General features: G+C 36.5%; 1 protein-coding gene across 2 annotated transcripts in view; it reads left to right on the top strand.

Moving 5' to 3' along the window:
* The window catches only part of BARD1 (BRCA1 associated RING domain 1), an 82,963-nt gene extending 69,184 nt beyond the window's left edge, over positions 1–13,779 (top strand). For both annotated transcript variants that reach the window (XM_004767006.3, XM_045078717.1), the window contains 2 exons: positions 10,333–10,430; positions 11,455–13,779. In XM_004767006.3, the coding sequence (XP_004767063.1) occupies positions 10,333–10,430; positions 11,455–11,787 (431 nt within the window). In that variant the 3' untranslated portion in view covers positions 11,788–13,779. The remainder of the gene's footprint in view (positions 1–10,332; positions 10,431–11,454) is intronic.
* The last annotated feature ends 206 nt before the right edge of the window (positions 13,780–13,985 follow it).

Raw genomic sequence — 13,985 nt, 5'->3', positions numbered from 1 at the left:
AAATCTGAAGAAGCTCAATGGATTGTGTTCGTGTCAAATTCTTGGTTTTGATCCTGTGATCTAACTGCATATAGGGAGTTAGATTGGACACCAGAGGAAGGGCGCATGGGACTTCCCTGCACATTTCTGTGTATCTTCCTGTGATTAATTATTCCAAATTAAAAAGTTAATAAAGGATAACCAGTATTTTTAATGAAATGTTCTTTTTAGGAAGCAAAGATTGGATTAGAATTAGTTTTTAAAAACTCCATGTTATGGCTTTGTGCTTTGAAGTTTTTATGGTAGAAATACTTGATTTATCAAGATCTTAATTGTTATTAATTTGATCTCTAGTTTGAAATTAATTTGGTTTGTAGAACAGTTTCCCTTTAGTAATTGGTATTCATGTCCTTTTTAAATGCAACTACTCCTGTCCTTGTGATGCCCGTCTCCACTGCTGGGTCAGATCCAGCTAAGTCTGTGACCAGCACTGTCACTTGTCTCTGATCATCCTATCTGTGATTAGTCTGGCCTGGTTATGACCACCAGTTCAAGGAGTATGATAAGCGGTCGGATTGACTGATTATGTACATACCCCCCCGCCCAAAAGTTTCCCCTTCTGTCTCATTCTTACTTTTGAATTTCTTTTCCCTTTTTAATCTGTGGTAAGTCTTACTAGGTCTCAGTGTTTAAAACATTTGGTTTTATGACTGTAGATGCTGTTTCACCGAACCTACTCCAGAGGCTTTGCCAGTGGTTGTGGGAAGGAACAGATTTTCGTAATAACAAAGTCTTAACAATAAAGAAGGCATGTAAAATTTTGAATGTTAAGGCATTGCCAGTTAAGTCTTATTCTTGTGAATATGCTTAACTTGTATCTGGTTAAATATACAGGCTACATGATTCATTTCCATAAAATCTGCCTTCTTTAGGAAATGGAAGTTTTATCATTTTAATGGCTTGGCCTGTCATTTTTATAGAATCACGATGGACTCAAGCTGACTCAGTAGTGTGCTATTTGGGGATGCTCTCAGTGGTGAATAACACCCTCCAGGATGTGTGGAATCTCTTTTTTTCTTTTAATTTTAAAAATTTTTTATTTTTTAAAAGATTTATTTACTTATTTATTAGACACACAGATGGGTGGGGGGCAAAAGCAGGCAGAGCAGCAGGCAGAGGCAGAGGGAGAAGGAGAAGCAGGTTCCCTGCTGAGCAGGAGCCTCACATGGTTTCATCCCAGGACCCTTTGATCATGACCTGAGCCAAAGACAGATGCTTAACCCACTGAGCCACCCAGTGCTCTTGTCGTATGAGATCTCTTTAAAAGTTCATATTCTTGTACTTTCTAACAAAGAATCCAGAGAGAAGTAGGGTCAGGGTTTGGGACAATTACTGTAAATAGTAACTGGGTTTATCAAGAGAAGACAAGAAACTGCAAATACTTTCTGTCCTAATATATATTTCTCACTTTGTTGTTTTTGTTTTTGTATCAGACACGTCAGTTTGATTCTTTATTTATTTATTTATTTGTTTGTTTGTTTATCAGAGAGAGGGAGGGAGAGAGAGCAAGCACAGGCAGACAGAATGGCAGGCAGAGGCAGAGGGAGAAGCAGGCTCCCTGCCGAGCAAGGAGCCAGATGTGGGACTCGATCCCAGGACGCTGGGATCATGACCTGAGCCGAAGGCAGCTGCTTAACCAACTGAGCCACCCAGGCGCCCTGATTTTTTTTTTAATGTTCAGATTTATTCAGAACTTTCTGAAACAAATAATGTGTATTGAAGAAACATGAGATGGACCAAAGCTTTCAAAATTAATTGTAAAGATTTATGATTTATTAAAAGTAGGTCTTGTGGTCGAAGATAGCAGTTAGCTTGCCAGTAGACAAAATCCTGACTTGTTTAAATATATGGAAACTTCAGTATTATCTTTTCATGGGACGTTCCATAAGCCAAGTAGGTTGAAGATGAAATTCTATCTAAACTTTTCTCTGAAGATAATTACCAAAATAATGTAACAAATCAAATGAATTTAAACAAATTAACAGTTCTCTAAGTTCTCTAAGTTTAGCTATTGGAAATTCTCTGTTTAACCATGTTTTGTCTTAATTGGTTACTGTCTCTTATTTTCCCACATTATATGTGAAGAGTATATTACAGTGTCGCAGTTAGTGGATAGACCAGTGGAGATTCTGAGACAAGGCTCTACCTATACTGTTGTGCCAGCCATTTGTTTCATCGTATTTTATACATATTCTACAGAAATGGGAGATAACAGATAGGAAAGTGCCTTTAAGATTAAATGTAAAGCTGAGCTCCTGCTTAAGTCCTGGTTCTGGTGCTAATTCGTCACATGCAACTTAGAACCATCATCGTACAAGGGTGAATCTGGGTAATTAAAGACATGATTAGAATGAAAAAATAGAAGATACATGAATAAGTGATTTTTATTCACCTTCTAGAGTGTGAATACGATGGAACTACATCCTAAACATGTAAACTAACCTTCAAAAAGAGGACATAGCTTCTATTGACCTTTCCTCTTAGTACACTGCTTTCAAAATTTCCTCTAGCCTGACCTTTTTTTTTTTTTTTTTTAATTCTGCCTCTTCACTTCTCATCTCAATGTGAAGAGGAGAGCAGATGGCTGTCATCTTTTCTTTTCTTTAATAATATCTCCCTCTTTCCCATTCTCCTCTAAGTTTAGCTGCTGGAGAAGTTTTGAAAGTCCTTAGCAGTGGAGGGCATTGCCATGGGAATGTGCCAAACATTTTACTCTGGACTGGTGTCTTTGGAAGTGCCAAATAGGATGGGTTTTTTTTGTTTCTGTTTTAGTTGAGGAGGACGAACCTAAGATAATCCTTATCCTCTCATATTATAAATAACCTCATATTTAGGTTAACAGACTTATACTTAAATATATTTCTTTAAATTTTATTCAATAAAATAGAATAGAATCTATTTAGTTCTACTTAAAGTTTGTGAATTTTTTTTTTAAAGATTTTATTTATTTTATTTTATTTGACAGACAGAGATTACAAGTAGGCAGAGAGGCAGGCAGAGAGAGAGGGGAAGAAGCAGGCTCCCTGCTGAGCAAAGAGCCCGATGTGGGGCTCGATCCCAGGACCCTGGGATCATGACCTGAGCCGAAGGCAGAGGCTTTAACCCACTGAGCCACCCAGGCGCCCCAAAGTTTGTGAATTTTTAAGAAAATAAATATACTGAAGCATTTCTATCAACTAAAATTGATAGGCAACTTCATGTTTACTGAAATCCTTCACAAAAGATTCTGTAGGAATTACTAAAAAAAAAAAATCTTTTGATCTAATAGTCCCACTTCCGAGGATTTGTCCTAAGCAAGAAATACAGAAGAAAGAAAAAAGTTATTTTCATTGTTATTCCCGATAGCAGGACATACGGGGGATAACCTTAAATCGGAAATAATTAAGAAATGTTTAAATTATATTCTCTGAAAAACTTCATATTTTTATGTGATAATTATTAAGACAAAAAGTATTATAAAAAACAGGGTTGTTGAAATTTTTAAAAAGCATAAAACAATTATCTCTTCACTTTTAATGTTATCTAAATGAGTGAATGCATACAGGCAAAGGACAGTCAAGACAAAACACGGGTGGATTGATAGGCAGAGGCCTGTTTCGTGACATTTTTAAAAAACAATGTGTGTCTGGGGTGCCTCGGGTCTCAGTCAGTTAAGCATCTGACTTGATTTCACCTGGGTTGTGAGACTGAGCTCCTGCTCATGTGTCAGGCCCTGTGCCCAGGGTGGAGTCGACTTGAGATTCTCTCTCACCCCCTCTCCTAACCCCTCCCCCCGCTTGCTCTTTCTCTCTCTCTGAAAAACAAAAACAAAAACGAAAACACCCCATGTGTCTTTTAAATGAAATCCAGGTGCTCTAGGAAGAAACTCAGCTTCTCAAGCTGTCATGATATTTAGAAAGTTTGTCTTCTTTTCCAACTTTCCAAAGATGAATTGGCTGGATAAGGACTTCAGTCTTTATATGGGAATTAGCACTTGTGTATGTGCTTTGCTGTAGTCAGATACACCCAATCTTTTGGGTATAGTTCTGTAGACCTAGCAGGTATGTTTTGTTGTGATGATTGTTCTACCAGTCAAAACAGAAATTCTGATATACATACTTAAAATTTAAATGTATGACTAAAGAACACCAAATACGAGTTTTTAAATTATTATATTAAGGAAAAATTTGGGGCGTTTAAAAAAAAGGAAAGAAGTTTAGTCTTGAACCACAACTCTAAAAAAGCGGATTATTTGGGGGCACCTGGGAGGCTCAGTCAGGTAAGCAGCTGCCATCAGCTCAGGTCATGATCTCAGGGTCCTGAGATCGAGCCCCACATTGGGCTCCCTGCTCAGTGGGGAGTCTGCTTCTCCTTCTCCCTGTGGTTTTCCCCCTGCTTATACGTGCTCGCTCATGCTCTCTTTCTCTCAAAATAAATAAATAAATATATAAAATCTTTAAAAAAATAAAAGGGATATTGGCATTATTCATAATATGAGGTTTTAGAATCTATACCCAAATTTTGCCTAATAAAATCTTGTGATACAGCCTGTAATATATATCTATATACTTAAATATATTTATTTATTTTAGAGAGAGTTTATGTGAGTAGGGGAAAGGGCAGAGGGTGAGGGAGAGAATCTCAAGCAGATCCTGGCTGAGTGCAGAGCCTGAGGCAGGATTTGATCTTACAACCTTGAGATCATAGCCCTGAGACCATGACCTGAGCCAGTCAGGAGTCAAACACTCAACCGACTGAGCTACCCAGCCACCCCAATACAGCATATAATATATTTTTTGTGGTAGAATTTGATCTGCTTTTCAATATGCATTGAGTAAAATGAATTCAGCATACTGTCCTATGAAGAAATATATTATATATAAATATGTCTGTAATTGGAATACTAGCTTAAAAAGTAGCCAGAAATAACCAGTTGTTAATGGTATTTATATAGAATTACAAAGTTTAATGAACTGTGATAGCATTTTCTGATATCCCTAGTCTAGAAGTTTATGATGGCATGAGTGATACATTTAGCTTTTATTTTATATTTTCATCCTTCATTTCATTGTCTTTGCACTCTATACTGTGGCATTTCATAATATTGGGCTTATTTCTTGTACCAGTGCCAGGTTTTCAGAAATTGCAGGGAGAGTGTAAGTTGTTTTTCCCTTGTTTTTGTCACTGTTGTGAAAGTTTTCCTGTGATGATTTTTTTTCTAAAGTTTAGTGATATCATAGCTTCTTTCCCTAAAAAGTCCAATAGAAAAGCACTTAAAAAATAAATTATTTTCTTTGTACAGCTTGGATATTCATTTTTAATAGAATCAGAGGGGGAATTTCTCAATGTCTTTTTTACTAATACACTGTTACTTTGAGCTTCATAAATACCCGGTTTGGATCAATGATATATTTGTTAGGACTTTTGATTTTGACATAGAATGATATTTGATTCTTTACTTTTATTTATTTGGGACTTAGGTGTTGGCTGAGAGTGATATTTAATTTTGATTTTCAGTGCTATTTCAATTATGGATAGCCAGTGGCTTCAGAAAAATAGCAGTTCTTTAAAATAGGGGTTTATTTACTGCTCTAGGTTTTGACAAAAGTGAGTAGATTCTGTGACCTTCCATAGAAGTTTAGTTTCCCACTTTGGACATTTAATAGATTTTCGTTTTAAAGCTTTATTCCATCTTCATTGTATTTTATAGTCATTTGTATGTAACTGGATTTAGGAACCAGTTTTCCTACTCCTTCCCATTTCCATGATTTAAAACTATATTTTCCCTTCTAAAACTAGAAAAAAGTGGTTAAGATTAGTATAGATTCATAAACATCATCAGTTCAAGAAAATACACATTTTTTGATATATGTGCTATTACAAGGTGTAGGAGGTAAGAGTGGTTACTAGAGATTTAAGATAAAGGAATACCTTTCTGTGTAGTACAAGCTTCTTTTTAAAAAATTATTGTAGCCCAGTATTCATAAGCTGCATTAGTTTGCAAAAATTCCAGGCTTTGCTAAGGTAGCCAGAGCTACTTTTAATGACTTGGAGTTAAGCAGTACTTTGGGAATTGGGCTCCTTACCTGTATATAAAAAAGTAATAAATCAGGGCCAAAGGAAAGCTTACCTGAAGTGGTAGACATGATCAGGAATATGTGTGGGCTAAAAGAATGTCTGAATTTTAATAAAAGAGGTAATTCATTCCTATATCTCTGCAAAGTGATAGCATCCGTCAAAATCTCAAAACATAATGGAACATGTGAAAAGGAAGAAAGGATATGAACTTTTTTACAAGGATAGTGGCTCCACACATTTTAATGTATGTATCATTCTGGCATATGTAGAAATCTGTGTTTACATAAATAACATAGCATGTTCATTTAAAGTCATTTTGGTTTGGAAATTATTAGCTGAAAAGCCAGTAAGCGGTCTTGCATATGCTTTGGACTTCTTCAAAAGAGAGAAAAAGTATCCATCTTTCTGCTAAGCTGTTTTAGTGTCTGATGATGGAATAATACCAACTTTAGTAAATAAATATTACAAATAAAACATTTTTGGTTAAGTTTTAAGAAGTATCTTTTAATTGGTGGAAAATGGCCTATTTAAAAATTGATATATATAGAGAGAGACTAAGGATTATAAGTGTATGTTTACTTTGGATTACTTTATGTCAATGAATATTATGAAAGCTCTGATATTCTGTTTAACATGGAAGATAGATTTAAGAACTTTCTTGCTACAGTTTAACTTCTGTTGAGTAAATAAAATATTAAAATACCATCCATTATCTCGACTTGTTAATTTGGTAATGTTTTGGCAGGTAGATTCTTTCAAGTCCATTGATGATGTTAACGTATCACATTTAAATTGTTGCAAGTTTATTTTAAAGCATTCTATTTTCCTCGGGGCGCCTGGGTGGCTCAGCGCTTAAGCCTCTGCCTTGGCCTCAGATTCTCACCACAGGTCCTGAGATCCAGCCCCCTATTGGGCTCTCTGCTCTGTGGGAAGCCTGCCTCTCTCTCTACCACTCCCCCTGCTTGTATTCCCTCTCTTGCTGTTTCTGTCAAATAAATAAATCTTAAAAAGAAAGAAAGAAAGAATCTTATCCTTTTCTTCTTTTTTTTTTCTTTGACTTGTTTAGTAGATCAAGGTAGTTTATCTCAAAAGAGGTTCACTAGAAAATTGTTTTGAATTGATATGTAATTATCATAAATGTCAATAAGTAAGTGTTGAGAAAGAGTAGCAATAAACTTAATGATTCACTAAGACAAAGCCAAATGCATGTTATTCCCACACCTCCTCTCCCACGGCATTCGCCAGTTCTTGCCATTTGGTACACTTTTTTGTTAATCTCTTAAAAATGAAGATCCTTCTATTTAGTTGTCTATTGAATGGTTATGGGACTTATTGTAAGAGAGGTATAATATGTTAAATCTGACTAGAGAATACCTGACATTTCCTTAGATGCTTTATTTTTTAATAAAATAAAGAAAAAAGATTAAAGAAGAATAAAGACTAAAAAACTGATCTACGAGTTGAAGATATCTGAGTTTTTGTTCTTAGTTGTGTCACTGAGAAAACTGACTAGATCTCTTAACACTTGAGTTTCAGGGCACCAAGGAGGCTCATTTGGTTAAGCGTCTGCCTTTAGTTCAAGTCACCATCCTGGGGTCCTGGGATCGAGTCGCAGATCAGGCTCCCTGCTTAGGGTCCACCTAGTCTGCTTCTCCTTCTCCTTCGGCCCCTCCCCTGCTCCTGCTTTTGCTCTCTCAAATAAATAAATAGAATTTAAAAAAAAAAAGATTTAAGTTTCTTATCTGAAATGAAGAGATTGATTAGATGATGAAGCATCGGGCATTTCAGATTGGTAGTCTAAGGGCCAAAGTAAATACAATTTAGGTGGACAGCTCAGTCCAGTAAACCATTTTCGTTTTGTGTCTTTTTTTTTTCCTTATGTTTTGTGTCTTTATGTATGATGTTCATTTTCCTATTGGTTACAGTCGCCATGATTTCCTGGCCCTGGAAATCGTGTTCCTTATATGTTTACATAACACGTTTTACCTTTGTGGGCACTGAAATTACAACCCTTGGAGTAGATGAGGTCACTCCTAAAGTTTCAAAAAATTCTTGATGTTTTCTATGCTATGACAGCAACTAACAGAACACTTAGTCACCATTCAAGCATGTTTTTAAAGACCTACACACTGTTCCTTAATTTTCAGAGGGAAAAATGCTTTATTTTCTTTCTTCTTGATAATGAAGTAGCACAGACAGAGTTGGCAGATTGTTGCTTAGAATAAGAGAATGTCAGAAGAATGTATTCTTAATTCAACGCACTAATTAGAGCACCGGATTTTTCTTTCTTACTCTATAGAAATTTATTGAACAACTGCTATAAAGCTGTAAATTTTATGACTTGAGGCAGTTACGCAGTAGAAGCACTGGCGTCTTCCCATGGAACTGCTGCCCTAACTGTGACTGCCAGATCCTACACTTCTCTCGTTCCTGTATCTGTTGACTGAAGCTAATAGCAGCATATCGCCAGGATCGATAGATACCATTTTAATATGTTTTTTTAAATATGGTTTTTAATTATTTTTTTAAATAATTAACCAAATGAATTTGTAAAATGGATAAGCAGCAAGCATAAGCCCAGCCCATTTATTTCTGTGATTAAGACATTTGCTCTTCATTTGTTACAGTAGTTACAGGAGTATTCAGTCCTTGGCTTTATATGCTGTCATGTTCATTCATCTAACGATACTGGTATGAATGCTCTGCAAGTGTTGTTAGGAAGGGAGATTTAGGAAGGGGACTACATGCTTAAGTGATAAAAAGTAAAAATAAGAATTTACATGTAAAATAATGAGCTTAAGGTAAGTCCATGACTGAGCTGGACTGCTAATTTTTTTAGTTTGGTTTTAAATATTAGAAACAGCATATGGTGCAATGTACGCACACTGGCATTGTGTCTGGTATGATACTTAGACCTACTCAAAAATAGTGAGACTCATTTTCAGTATACAGTATATATTTTAATATGAGGTCCATTAGAAAGACAGTTTTTTACACAGTGGGCAGTTACTAAAAATTTTATATATATATATATATATATATATTTTTTTTAAAGATTTTATTTATTTATTTGACAGAGAGAGATCACAAGTAGGCAGAGAGGCAGGCAGAGAGAGAGGAAGGGAAGCAGGCTTCCTGCTGAGGAGAGAGCCCAATGCAGGACTCGATCCCAGGACCCTGAGATCATGACCTGAGCCGAAGAGAGGCTTAACCCACTGAGCCACCCAGGCGCCCCTAAAAATTGTATTTTTAAGATGCAGTTTTTATTACATGTAGAAACCCAGCAATTTTTACAGAACAATTGTGTTTATGATAAGTTAGAATAATAAGATTCAGAAGTTCAGCATAACAAACTTGGCTAAATACGGTTTTTGTATTAAAAACATTGGAGGAAAGGGATACTAAAACATAAGCAAAATTAACAAATTAAGAATCACATGATAAGGAATTATAGCTATCCCAAGTTGGAGTGTTGAATTTGAGTATGCGTTAACAGTCCCAAGTTAAGAATAAATAAATTGAGTCTCTTGACAAAGCTCTGCTTCAGGAGAGATGGAGAATACAGTTAAAATCTCACGACTTCTATATATTAAGCAGTATCTTGGAACATCTCTATTGAAGCAGCTCTAAAGCATTTGAAATATTCACGAAGTCATCTCTAGACTGGAGACTTCAGCTGTGTACCTGTCAGATTCCAAGCATGTCCCAAGCTTTGCTTAACATTTAACAAGCACTCTCGAGTCTCTGCTGGGTGGCCGTCTGAGCTAGGTGCTGTGGGCGGAAACACTTTTCCTTCTGTCAGCTCACTTTAGAGTCTAACAGGAGGTTAGACCTAGGACTCTGGAAACGAGCAGCGCAGCAGATCAGCCCTCAAGTTTAAATCATTGTGGGCTGGACTATATGAGGGACTTTTGATGCACCCTCCTTCTTGTCATTGCTATAAATAAAAATTTAGATTTTTATGGTTGCATGTGAAATAGCATATTGATTTAGGTTTTCAGAAGAGAAACTAAAATTAGTGTTCAGTGCACTTCATTGCTCAGTTCTCTGAAGGAAAGATTTCTTATATTAATATGGAAAACCATTTTTATTACCATTTTGTTTTACCATAAGTAAGGTTTCTTTTTCTGTTTCAGAACAATAGTTACAATAAATCACCTAGGTCATTTACTTGTTTCAGTGAGAAACAAATACTCACTTGATACTTACTTTGCTTTTATCCTTGTTTTTTGTTAGGGGTGAAAGCATGTCTCCAGAGAAAAGCATGTGAAAGGGAGGAAAAATACGAGATTCCTGAAGGACCACAGCGAAGCAGGCTCAACAAGGAGCAGCTGGTATTTGTGTTTTGATACTACTTTCGTTGGTCTTATTGTAACTTAATAGTATCGCCATCAGGAAAAATGTCTCTTGCCCTTTCAGCAAGTACAGGTGACTGATTAAAATTTTGATTGTGCTTGTTTCAAGCACTTGATTCTGAGAGATGATCACAATAAACAGTAGAATCCAGAAGGTGATAATTTCATTCTGTTAATGGATTGTTGGCATCTTGAACCTTCCCATAAGCCTTTCCGAATCTGAGGTAAGTCTCAGATACAGAGAGTAACTTGAAAGAGGACTTATGGCTGCTGCTTGGGTTTAGTTTCCATATGTGTGTATTGTCACGTATCGCAGTTTTAATGGATAATATTCCATTATCCTGTGTGTGTATATATATTAGAAAGGACAAAGAAAACTTTAAATAAAAGGCAGTTGTGGTGTGTCTCATAGCTAATTGGATGCCTGACCATGCCTTCATAGTATATTGGACCCCAGGGAAGATGTATCTGGAACCTTGGAGACCACGTGCCCACCAGGTCTGTCCTCGAAACTCGAGGTTGGTCACATGTAGGGACCTGAGTAAGGATGGACAGAACTGGGGCAACAGCCACAGAAATGATGTTACTCGTATAATTTTATTAACTATAGCTGTGTATCCCTGAAGCACATTTCAGATCCCCTAGGAGTTTGTGGGCTTTGAGTCCCCCCAAATGTGATAACATTCTGTAAAGTTCGATGAACAGTTTCTGTTTGCTTTTTAAAACGTGTGTGTGGATCAGAAACCTACACACTCCCCCTAACACCTAAAATCTGAGGAGTGTAAAGTTCCTGAAATGGTGACTGAGTTTTAGGAGAAAAATTATAACAAGGAAACCTATAAATACATAAGTACTTTTCTTGACCTAAATACTGTACTTGAAATACAGTTGATCCTGCAGCTTCTTAACAGCTCATGACTATTTATCTTTATTTTCCTCATTCATATGCAGTGTTTTAAAATATTTTGATCTGCTTTTAACGAGCCTTTTCTTGTTATTTCAGTTGCCAAAGCTGTTTGATGGATGCTACTTCTATTTTGGGGGAACCTTCAAATACCATCCAAAGGACAACCTTATTAAGCTTGTCGCCGCAGCTGGGGGCCAGGTCCTCAGTAGAAAGCCCAAGCCAGACAGTGACGTGACTCAGACCATCAATACGGTTGCGTATCATGCGAGACCGGACTCCGATCAGCGCTTCTGCACACAGTATATCATCTACGAAGATTTGTCTAATCATCGCCCAGAGAGGGTTCGGCAGGGCAAAGTCTGGATGGCTCCTTCCAGCTGGTTTATCGATTGTGTGATGTCCTTTGAGCTGCTCCCTCTTGACAGCTGAATATTGCACCAGATGAATGTTTCAGATTGAACTCACATGGTGCGAGAACCCAGCCATTGCACTGTTTTGATCATTCACGTTTTTATAAATAGGTAGACTCCTTCATACATACTTTTTCCTTAAATTAAAAAAACGAAAGAAAACAAAACCTACCATGCCAGAATTGGAATTCGTTCTGTGTTTACCATATTTAGATGCTGAGATTGCTTTGAAGGATTTTTCTTTTTAAAACTGGTGTATGTTTTGATTCATCATGTCTTTTTATTCAAATAATCAGCTATCAAAGATTAATGAGAGAGTACCAGAACTATTGGTTAAAATACAAGCAGTATCGTTACTATCTCAGCCTTTTAATATGTTCTTTGATGAAAACAGTCCACGCTTGCCATGAGCAAAAGTATTTGCCATCCTTAGTAAACAAAGAATATTGTCAAATAACTGATTCTGGCTTTATTGTAGTAGAGTACCTGGTCTGAATGTACCACCATAGGTGTTAAATTCTTCTATCTACAGTTGTCTTCATCTTGTGTTGTGTTTAGTTTCTTAAAATTTACGTGGATGTTAGTTCCTACGTTTTTATCCCTTTTTATTTCATGTAGTCATCAAGAAATCATGATTTAAACCATAGCATTTTTCCTTGGTGGTGAAAATCAACATTGGACTCGTGGTACCTATTTTTATTGTATATACTTGCTTACAGTTAATTATCAATTTATGACTGTGTTTATTATCTACAGTATATGTATATATACGTAGAGCATTTTCTCTAACACATTTTAGTATCAGTATTCCTTAGGTCTCACCAGACTAGTAAATTGTCGATCAGATGTTAATTAAATTAGGGGCCAGTCCTTTTGCTGGTAGACCTCACTACATATTGCTAAAATAATTGTTTTGGAAGGTCTTAATTTCTTCTTTTGTGAAGCTTTTTATTTTCCATTTTTAGATTGCTGTGGAGGCAGAAATTGGGGATTATCTGATTAGAACAGATTTTGTCCAGGTGGTACAAAAGGCTATCAGAATAAGTCTAAACGCAGGAGTAGGAAGGGCTCCTTATCCCATGACTGGCAGGGCTGCAGAATAGGAGACACGCCCGAGCCTGGGAGTCCTGGGGAGGTTATTCTGATTGGAGTGTCCGTGTTTGTGAATGAATTGACAAGATAAATGAGCTCATTTAAAAATATTTGTAAGAAGAATTCTTTAATAAGTCTTCCTGGAAACTGAATATACTTCTGAAACATGGGAAGGGAGACACTGTGGGACCTGCCACGTTTGGTCCCTGAGGCTGGAGATTTGTGAAGTACCAGATGAGAGTCTGAAGTGAAGGAACACAGTGAGATTCATTTATTTCCAAGTTTGAGATTCCGCTGATTATTTCAAAATAAATCTTAACTGTAGTTCCTTCTTTAACATGTCACGTTTCCATATCAAGAACACATCATATAAATGCACTGATACACTGTGGACCCTAACCCTCGTGGGTGGATTAGTTCTGCAGCCCCCTCCAACCACTAATGTGTTTGTCCCACATTTCATTCTAATGGAGAATGATGAACACCAGAGCGCCAAGCAAATCCGAGGGGTTAGATAATGTCTGGATTAAATAATTCAGGGCTCTCCGGGATTTTGGTTGCCATTTTTGATATATAACTGACTTCTGGTCACTGTCTGTTGTCTCATCGGTCACATTCCTAGACAGGTTTGTGTCTGTTCCTCTGATGTGGACCCCTGTTTGTAAAATAACTTTGGGAGTTGCTGCCTGGTCTCCATTCATTTCCTTTTATGTTCCCCCTCCCTGTTGTCCCCTACTATTAAGCGGTTTTATTTTGTGTTTCTTTAAATATTTATTTTGACAGCAGTTGGTTGATGTTAAGCTCTTGAACCTTATAATTTCTGTGTAGGTATGCTTGTAACTGTTTGCATTTTTTCAATCACAGATTCAAGCTTCCCTTTTCTTGACTATAAATCATTAAAGTTATTTGTGTTTCTGTATTTGTGTATCTTCTTATAGAAGTAGTTTACTTTTATTCTGGGCTATGGAAGAGTAAGACTTCGTAAGACCTGGGAGGAGACCTTTGAGCTAACAAAAGCTTATCTTTTGGAACACTTAACACATTGTAGTTCATTTTGGATAGAAATATTTCTTAACTATATTAGATACTTTACCACCTTAAATAAATTGTCTGAGTACAATGTAA

The sequence above is a fragment of the Mustela putorius genome, unplaced genomic scaffold (genome assembly GCF_011764305.1).
Source record: "Mustela putorius furo isolate JIRA1106 unplaced genomic scaffold, ASM1176430v1.1 tig00000275_pilon_pilon_pilon, whole genome shotgun sequence".
NCBI classification, from domain to species: domain Eukaryota; kingdom Metazoa; phylum Chordata; class Mammalia; order Carnivora; family Mustelidae; genus Mustela; species Mustela putorius.
The sequence above is the reverse complement of the archived record's forward strand: the minus strand, read 5'-3'. Positions and strand labels throughout refer to the sequence as shown.